General features: G+C 39.6%; 1 protein-coding gene across 1 annotated transcript; it reads right to left on the bottom strand.

Annotated features, from left to right (window-relative positions):
* Positions 1-3,019: 3,019 nt before the first annotated feature.
* Positions 3,020-8,122, bottom strand: LOC125781337 (zinc-binding protein A33-like). The gene is made up of 5 exons (XM_049465158.1): positions 7,757-8,122; positions 5,598-5,828; positions 5,481-5,503; positions 4,635-4,753; positions 3,020-4,215 (listed from the first exon to the last, which is right to left on the bottom strand). The coding sequence occupies exons 2-5, from the start codon at positions 5,688-5,690 to the stop codon at positions 3,683-3,685; spliced, it is 768 nt and encodes a 255-aa protein (XP_049321115.1). The 5' UTR covers positions 5,691-5,828; positions 7,757-8,122; the 3' UTR covers positions 3,020-3,682.
* Positions 8,123-10,136: the final 2,014 nt, after the last annotated feature.

The raw sequence follows: 10,136 nt of genomic DNA, 5'->3' as shown, positions 1-10,136 counted from the left end.
TCTGTTGCCGTGACGATGACGTCCATCCATATCCGCATGCTCTCGGCGCTCGGAGCTACGAGGAAGAAGAGGCGCTCGTACGTTTTTACACAGAACGTCAGACTGGGCCGAACAAACACAGTTAGAACCAGAACCGGTTCTACAGAAGTATTTACACTGATAAGAACTGAGATCAGATTTATTTGGACTAAACAGAACCGTGCTAATGCAGCCCTTTATAGCAACAGGCTAAGTGTGGGGTATTAGCCGTGCTAGCCTAGCATCTTCTGTTATTAACTAAATTAGCACGGGTCACATGACCGATCGACTGAATTAGGGATCAGAGATCAATACGTTTTGTCTGGGATAACTGGACTCCCTCTCAGGTATACCTGCGTCTATGTGCTTTAACGACCTGGCAGTTCTGGATCTGACCAGATCCAAACACATCAGTGTGAACAGGACTGGAGGTGTAAAAATTCAATACATCAAAGTATCATGATATCATGTTTAATAATACTGTAATACTGATTCTTATAAACACAGCATTTGTTGTTTATTAATATTATTATTTATTAGGAGTACAGGTCTCTCTAGAGGGCAGTGTTCCTCATGTTCCTCCTCCCACTAAGGAGCAGATACTGGTCCTGCTGGATGTTGCTGTTTTCTCTCCTGCAGAACTTTCATTTTTCAGCAGGATAATGTTCACCCACACACAGCAAGGGTTTCACAGGAACACAGTCTCCACCAGATTGCAGCACTTCCTCGTCCTGCAGATCTCCAGATTTATCACCAATCCAGCATTTATGTGTATAATTATAGTCTGCACATCCTCTGAGCACACTGCCAGGTGTGCTGTCTGGTCCGGGGGCTTTCCGTGGGTTGACTCTGAGTAGAGTTTTCCGCACATCAGCTGAGGACAGGCACAGTACCTGGTCGTTTGAAGGAGGTGATGTCTTCCTTGCTGTCGTGGAGTTCAGTGCATCTGAAAGGGAGGCATCACTGTTACAAGCAGATGTCTTGTAGTTGGTGATGGTCTGGATGCCCTGCCACATGTGCCGAGTGTCAGCAGTGTCTAGGAAGTGGTTGTGGATCTTTTCTGCATAGTTGCACTTTGCGTCTTGGCTCTGGCTGTTCTGAGTCTAAGTCTAGCCACTGCAATGCAAAAATGTTTAACACTTTGTTTACTTTTTTGAATCTGCTTTACTATATTTATACTGTGTGCACATTTTTTGATGAATGGAGTTAATAAACAGTGATGCAGTCTTACTATAGAAAATTCTGATCAAACAGTCAAATAAACACAAATATAAATCCCCTAAAAAAGAATGATTTTCTCATTCTGAAGAAAGTAGCGAAGATCCTGTGAGCAAAAATGTTTTTGCTTTAATACATCCAACTACAAAACCTGACTGTTCACTCGCTGCCTAATCTATAAATGTATATCAGAATCAACCTTAATTGGCCAAGTATGCTCACACACACAAGAAGTTACAGTCCTAAACACACATACACACACACACACGTGTAAACTTAAGATGTGTATAATTGTATATTAACAGTACAGAAATCCAGCCAGTATGTACTTATTTGAACTGTTGGTACGTCATGGTGATATATGCCCATCGTGTGTGAGCTGGCAATTATTCTACAGAACAGGTGATCAGTGAGCTTTGGTAAAGTTTACTAACCATAACTACCAGACTTATATAAAAGTTACACATCTTTATAATGTGCAAACATTTCAAACATTAAAAACATAAACATTAGCTGATCAGCTTACAGAGTATTACAGAGTATTATCATCACTTGCTATTGTTTGTCAATCTGGCAACCCAAGTGAGCATGGCACCCGGTGCGCTGGGGGGGGGTTGGGGGTGGTGGTGTTAGAAATCACTCACTAGTGATTGGAAATTGAACTGCTGTAGCCATTTCATACACTCAATGGTAAATCAGGTGATCTGCTGAAGGAATTGAGCACATCCACTGGAACGCTGGCTGGGGGCGAGCTTTATTCTTCCTACTACATCAGACACACTGTGATGTTCTAGATACTAACTGGTTCAAAACATCTGCAAGACATTAGGCAGGACATATGGAGTGTTCCTGGTATGCAGTGGACAGTACCTGCCAACAGTGTTCAAGGAAGGAGAACTGATGAACTGCGGGTCAAGGGTTCAAAACTCACTGATGTTCATGGAGGCTCCGCCCACGTCAAAACTTATAGGAAATAAATAATCTGCTGTAAAGCTAGTCTTTGTACAGATACCACAAACATCTCCAGAGGTCTCTTATAGTCCAGCCTGAACAGGTCAGATCTGTTTTAATGGTACACTTTCATAAGTAAACATCATTAAAAAGTTTACTAAATATACAAAATGAATTATACGGAAACAATCCTATATTTCTGCATGAACACAAACAAATACATTAATTTATGAATAAACAAATACATGAAGTATAATAGCAAACAGAGGTTAGCAATTCAGTCAGTATTTATTGTTGATCATTTTCAGCAGAAACAGTACAGCTACTGTTGTCAGATTAGAGAAGGAAAATCAGATATGGACCCTGATCTTCTTCACAGCAACGAATATTCAGATTTATTCGTTATAACGGAAAAACACTGTTATACACACAGGCCTTATATTTATATTTTGGTAACATAAATGTACTGCAGTTTTAGTGAGTGGCTAGTTATTTATACATTTCTAGTAATAAATAAAACTGGATTTAGGTATTACACTCCAGGTATCTTCACACTTGACAAGCCAATCTGTGAAGTTGTCACAAAGCCGCTTTACAGAGAAAAATGGTTCCACGCCTCTTATGAACAGCACCACAGAGATGCCAATTACACCAGCATACCTGCTGCTATTTTTATTCAAGTCATTAAGTTATCAATTTTACAAAACATGTAAAGATAAAATAATTCCATATAATACATTTAACACATTATAACATTCTCTATGCACTGTATTATATTTTCAAATATGTTATCAATAAACATTAAAGGGGCTGTTATAAAATAACACCAGTCTTTTCAAACTGAACCAGACAGGATACTTTTTATTATTATCTGAGATTTAATCAACAATTAGCAGCTTCAGCTTTTGATTCAGCTAGCATTATGTAAATTCGATCTGTAAGTGTTAGCATGTAATACAGTAATCAGCTGTTAAACATGGTGGTGAGAGTTCCATGCTGTGGAGCTGTTCTGCTGCAAGTGGAACTGATAAGGATTTCATACAGTGGGTGGAGTCATGAAGAAGAAATGTGTCCCCAGTGTTCTTCAGCAGACCCTCAAACCATCAGCTCAACACTCAAAACTTGGACACAGTTTGGAGTTTCAGAAGAAGAGCAACCTCAAACCCATGAGAAACATAAAGTGGACCAACAATAAGCTTCTGCAGCAGCCTCCTCAAAGTCCTAAACCCTCCCAGTTACATATGGACCACGATAACATTTTTGTCTGTGCCAGGAAACAACAGATTTTAACCAAACTTAATTCTGATGGGCAGAGCAGAATCTCCAGACAGAATTGGTCAAGCGTTAACTTGCAGAAACATTTAAGGAATATTTGCTGTATTGTATGAATTTTTGCATTTTAAATAACAGTATGTATGAGTGAGTGTCTGTTCCTGTCTGTATTTGGGGAATTTGTAGTCCTGGTCAGATCAGTTCACTGATTGGTAGATCAGCTTTAATATGAGACACTTACTGTCATGGGGCAGATGCGCAGGGGGGCAGAGTCTTTTGCTGGCCCAAACAGAGGGTACAGCCTCTCGGTGAAAGTGTCCTTAAAGATATAGATCACAGTTCCGTCACTGGGGTCAGTGAAGGTCACCTCACCTTTGTCGTACGATAAACACACTTTTATTCTCTGAGGCTTTTTCTTAAAGTCCAAACGGGTCTCAGGGAAGGTTCCCGCATGGAACTCTCGTTTTCGGAACACAATGGTGTACAGCCCCTCCTTCGGGCATACAGAGAAGTGGCCCTTTCTCTGCACGGACCCCCGGGCCACCCCGATGCGGCAGTTCGCCTTGTTGCCCACCTCCACCTCCCAGCTGTGGGTTCCGCCGTCGTAGCCCTCGGCCCCGAGCACAAACACATACGGGTCGAAGCGCTCCGGGTTGCCAGGGATGCCTTTACCCCGGTGGCTGTAGCTCACACTGGTCAGCTCTTCCGACAGCGAGAGCTGGGCATGTGCAGAAAGAGGGTCCAAACACAGCGGCACTGAAACGGCACAAACAGTCCGGTTACACCGTTCTGTGTTCCATCTCTAAAACCTCTTAGGAACACGGCACAATATGACATCAAATCTATTAAAACCATCAGAACTGAGCAGAATTCCACACACTGAATATCTAAACCTGTATAAATTCAATTATCCTTCAGCAGACACAGCTGATTAGCATACAATTAGTGGTAGAGTGTGCAAGGATAAGGGTGAAAACAGGCTGGTGTGGAAATGAATAATGGGTGATTAAATTTCATAGACTCATACAGAAGCTGTAGGTGGATCTCAGGGGGAAATTAGCTCTTTATATGAACATCGGAACGGGTAGTTACATCATTTCCTGTTCTAAAGGTAGTAAAAGATTGTAGCTGGGTGTAAAGGCTCTACACTGCAGCGCCTCCTGTGGTGAACTCACCGTACTGCACTATGCCCAGCATCTTCTCCCACACCTGGTACTTCAGCACATTCAGATGCTTAGCAACATCTATCAGCGGGACAGGAGTATCACCAGGATCCTGCAGTGTGTCCTGTACCCTGAAACCAGAAACCATAACATTGTGATATCAGTTCATTTTTTTTCCACAACCAGTCCAAACACAGTCCAAAACCTTGTATCTTCAACTTTACAGCATTTCTATCAGTCCATTTTTCATCACATTCTGAAATAAGCAACAAATGCCTAATTCACATTGAAGACAAACTTAAAAAAATGTAAGTAATGGAGATACAAGGACTTTGCTTTTCATAATCCAGACAATTGTTATATTTGGTTGTTATAATGGGTTAAGTGCTTGCTATGGGCGGCCCTTTGGCTTAGTGGTTAACACATTTGCCTCCCAGCACTGGGGTCTGGGGTTCAAGTCCCTATCTGGGTGGAGTTTTCATGTTCTCCCCGTGTCTGTGTGGGTTTCCTCTAAGGTTTCTTCCCACAGTCCAAAAACATGGAGATCAGGATACTCTAAATTCCCCCAAAAAATTAAACTCTAAATTGTATGTGTGTGTAAATGTAGAGATGAGAAAGACTTGTTATCAGTTATCAGTAAAGCTTCATTGCAGTTGTTGCCGCCGAGAGTGACACAACCAAGTTATTAGATTTAGGGGGCAAATATTTTTTTTACATAGGGCTAGATTTTCCTTTAATAAATACATTTTTTATATCTCAGGTTATCTTTTTCTGATATTAAAGTTTGTCTGAAAAATATCAGTATGACAAAAAAGGATGTTGCTACTCTCTAATCTGATAGTAGAACCTGAAACTTACATGGTCTTGGTCTGGCTGAAGCTCTGAAAAAAAAAACAAGACTCAAATTAATAATCATAAAAAAGAGGTAATTGATAATGTGATGTAATGATATAGGTCCTGCTGGATCAGACACACCTGAAGGAAAGGAACATCCTCTGTTTTCATCTTGTACTCAAGGGTCTTGATAGTCTCAGAGAGAGATTCCAGCTTCCTGTTGATAGTCTGCATGGTTTCCTGCAGTGTCTGGCTCTTCTGCTCCTCCTCCTGGCGGAGTTTAGCGATGCGCTCCGCCTCTTCTTTCCGTAGGAAACTGTGCAGCTTAGCAAACTCTTGCTTTATCTGAGCCTCTGTGTTATCAGCCTGACTCTACAAGAGAACCTTCATTCATTTACTCACTTCCCCAGCCTTCAGTTCAGTAAATAATTAGACTATGCTGATTTATCTCAGTTATCAGATTCAATCCATCAGACAGGACAAGTTAACAATCACAACAGTAGATGCTAGGCTAGCATTGCTAACAAACACTGGACGTGGTCAACAGTTTATTCATCTCTGCAGACATTCCCCAAAACTGTTCTTCGTCTACAACAGGGATTCTTAACCCGTGGGCCGCGAGCGCCACCTTGAGGGCCTCAAAAGAACAACAGTTTTTACCTTTGATTTTTCATAAGGCCCAATACACTTTCTCACTTGCGTCACTCAGATGTTAAACAACTTATTTAAAACGTAGAAGAAGAACCTCAGCTAACTACTGAAAGTGGAAGCATATTTTAAGAGAAAAGTGGAAGACAAAAATGAAGGTAACCCATCAAAAAAGGCCAAAGTTGTTAGAAAATATACCACAGATTTTATTAAATATGGTTTTGTGAACGGAGAAAGCGAGTCTGAGAAGCAGGCCCAAGTGTCTCATTAAGAAGTAAACAGAAAATGAAACTTGTCAAAATGATCACTAATCTGCATATCAGCTTCTGGTCCTACCATTTAGCATTTCAAAAGTTCAAAAGACTGCAGATACAGCTATATTTTAATTTGCATTTTATGAAGTTTATTTTTATAGTTTATTACATTTTTTGAGTGTATTTTTTTTACTTTAAAATAGTCAAATAGCTGTTGATGTTACTGTTATTCTTTGTCACTAATATGAGGAGCAGCTTCTGGTTCTACCATTCAATATTTCAAAAGTCCAAAACATTATTTGCATATACAGCTGTATTTTAATTTGCACTTTATTTAATTTATTTTTACGTTTTTTAAACATTTACCTGAACATTTTGATTGTATTCATTTTATGGCAGTCATTTTATTTATTGAATTTGTCTATTTTCGTTAAAATGTTTAAAAAAAAGTTATTTTTGTGTTTACACAGCTAAACATGGTGACAGCCTAAACCCAGTGTGAGTTAGCAGGGATAGCTTAGCATTTCCTGTTTTAGAGTAAAGTAAGACACTCTGATCGACTGACCCTGAGGTCAATCTTTACATGTTTTACTACTACTTTTAAATGCTCCTTATAAACGAAACAAAGTGGTTTTCTACAGCATTTCCTAGAGAACAGTCTCAATATTTACTGGTTCACAGTCCCAGCTGTGTTTTACTCTCAGCTCTGTTTGATGTGTAATTATTAAACAAACTTTAATAACAAACAAATATAATCTAAGTAAATATAAAAGTCTTTATTAAATATTTTTTATTATTAAAGGAAATAATGTCCAAACCAATCTAACCCTGTGTGAAAAAGTGTTTAGGCCCTAAATCTTATAATTTGGTTGTGTCACTCTCGGCAGCAACAACTGCAACCAAGCTTTACTGATAACTGATAACAAGTCTTTCACATCTCTGTGGAGGGATTTAGTTCCACTCTTCTTTACAGAATTATTTTAATTCAGATTCATTGGAGGATTTTCCAGCATAAAAGTCCTGTTTAAGATCATCCACAGCATCTCAATCAGACTTTAACAAGACCCCCCAAAACCTTTATTTACTTTATTAATCCATTCAGAGGTGAACTTGCTTGAGTGCTTTGGGTCATTGTCCTGCTGCAGAACCCAAGTACATCATTTATGGAGGGGCAAACACTTTTCAGACAGGGCTAGATTGGTCTGGATAGTATAATAATTCATTATTTAAAAATAAATCATCATTTAAAACTGATTTTTATATTTAATCAGGTTATATTTGTTTGATATTAAAGTTTGTTTGATAATCATAAAAATGTTAGTATGACAAAAATAAAAAACAACATAAATCTGTAGGGGGCAAATACTTTTTCACGCCATAGTAAATGATATATTTTACCTTAATGTACTTGGCAGTGGAAGTACAGATATGCTGGATTTTCTCAAGATTTTCTACTTTCTCCTTCAGTGGGTGTAAAGCTGCCTCCAGCTCATCCTGAGAAAAAGAGAAAACATCTTAAACTGTAAAGTTTGTATGTAAATGTAAAACCATTGGTCTAGACATTCTGACACATAAAATAATAAAGGTTCTCCTGACTCAGCATACATACACTCAGTCCCAAAAACATTAGTAAATGAGCTGCAGTTAAAACTGAATTGAATGTTGTGCAGATGTTTAGCTTGTGGCTCCTCCCCTCAGCCTTCCTAAAACATCTGAGCATGAAGCTTAGAGCAGTAGCTGGGATTTGAACTGATAATTGACCTTTCCCTTCTCTTCTGTTTGAGTTGTTTGACCTACTGCTGGTCAGCTGTTTTAAATAATGATTTAACAAATGGCCTAATAGCTCTGAGATCTTTTACCAGTCTAAGGCCCGGCCCTGTTTCACCAGGAATGAGGCTGGTCAGGGTTGCAACATCCAGTAAAAATATCCAGCCCAAAGTCCAGCCCCTAAAACCTGCCGAATAAAGTCTAATTATACTATTGAAGCATTTTGTTCATAAGGGAATTATTAGTATTGCTATATTTAATTATCTTCATTAAGTCTTAATTATTGTAATAGACTTGTTTCATTAGAATCTTCTTTTATAATAATTACAAAAACCTAAAAAACATACTAATAATATAGGCAGTGAATCACCAGATACATGTATGGTTCCTGCAAATATGCTGTTATGATGTGTGTTTCCTGCTGTAGTCTGATGAGTACACAGCTTGTTTTGTATGTGAAATTAATATTATATAATAATATAATTAATAATAATTAATAATTTTACAAGTATAATATTATTACTATTAGAATGATTTAAAAACGTGATATCCACCACCAGGCCGTTTCTGAATATATCCTGTCTGCTCATCAGCTGTTTTATTAAACATTTTTTACCCGCGACTATATTCAAACAAGTCCAATTGAGCTTAAGAAACAGGGAAATGGTGATCTACAGGTATATATCGCCGCCTTGTGTCCCAGTGTGGATCTACAAGTTAGTTAATTGTTTATTTATTAATTTACACTCAGTAAAAACGTATACGTGGTGTAAAAAGTTTACACTAAAGTGTTGTGTATGATAAGTCTTCCACTTGCCCTTTTCTCCTGGACGGCCTCCGTCAGTCTGCAGAACTCGTGTCCCTTGTGATTGGTGGAGCTCACACAGCTCACACACACCGGCCTCTGATCATTCCGACAGAACAGACAGAGGGTCTCCTGATGAAGATCACAATTCACCCCAGCGTTCAGCCTCTTCACCTCCCTCTTCCTCAGCAGATCACAGACGTGCTTCAGGGCCAGGTTGAGCGGCGGGAACTCCTTGGAAGAGCGTCGCCTGCAGAGCGGACACTCCGGCCGGCCTTTACTCCAGACCTGCTGCAGACACTTCCTGCAGAAACTGTGGCTGCAGGACAGCAGAACCGGTTCTGTAAAGATATCACAGCACACCGTGCACTGGACCTCCTCCTCCAGAGATGCCATCACTGCACCCGACCCTGGTGCTCCGCTTTCCAGCAGTACAGACCTAAGAGCACTTTCACTCTCTGAGAGAACTTCCTTATTACACCCGCGCGCGCGCACAAACACACCGGGACTGCCTGACATAAAATAAAGGCAAGTCAATTTCAAGTTACCAAACTGGCGTGATTTCTGAGTTAACTCAAATTAGATGAGCAGCAAACAGAGCAGCAGAAAGTGCCGCAGCGCCTCACTAAAGCTCTTGTTGCTGAATGCAGTGAAACACTCTTTTCAAACACAGTTACGACCATAAAACATTTACCACTTTATACTTTTACCATTCTATCTTATAGCTCTTACAATATGTTTAGTACTAATTATACCAAGCAATGAAGAGTTTCATGCGTTATTTCCTCTCATTCTACCTGTAAACTGTGCTGTAAGCTGTGTAACAGTACAGGATTATTATCACATTTAACATTTCTAAATTCTCCACACGTTATTCTCTACTGGGGACAGATCAGAACTGCTGGCAGATCGGTTCAGTACTCTCTGCTTCTACTGCCATGTCTTCATAATGTATGCAGCATGTGGTTTAACATTGTCTTGATGAAAAATGCATAAAAATACCTGCTGTAAAATATATGTTGTTGAAGGCAGCATATGCTGCTCTAAAATTGTAAGATGTAATTTTTTTTGCCTTAATGCTGCATTGCAGAAATTACTGACCCAAACACCCCCAAACCATGACAGAACCTCCCAGGGCCGGACTGGGACCCTTTTTAGCCCGGGAGTTTCATGCCCAAATCCAGCCCATTTTTTCCATGGAGTAGG

This window comes from Astyanax mexicanus, chromosome 1, assembly GCF_023375975.1.
Source record: "Astyanax mexicanus isolate ESR-SI-001 chromosome 1, AstMex3_surface, whole genome shotgun sequence".
Taxonomy (NCBI): Eukaryota; Metazoa; Chordata; class Actinopteri; order Characiformes; family Acestrorhamphidae; genus Astyanax; species Astyanax mexicanus.
Note: the sequence above shows the minus strand (reverse complement) of the source record. Positions and strands in the feature narration are given on the sequence as shown.

Bases quoted from the DNA above. Each gene is read 5' to 3' on its own strand.
- LOC125781337 (XM_049465158.1), bottom strand. From the start codon at position 5,690: ATGCAGACTATCAACAGGAAGCTGGAATCTCTCTCTGAGACTATCAAG. The intron at 5,504-5,597 runs GTGTGTCTGATC...TTTTTTTTTCAG, and splicing joins AGGATGTTCCTTTCCTTCAG to AGCTTCAGCCAGACCAAGAC. The intron at 4,216-4,634 runs GTGAGTTCACCA...GTGCCGTTTCAG, and splicing joins GCTGGGCATAGTGCAGTACG to TGCCGCTGTGTTTGGACCCT.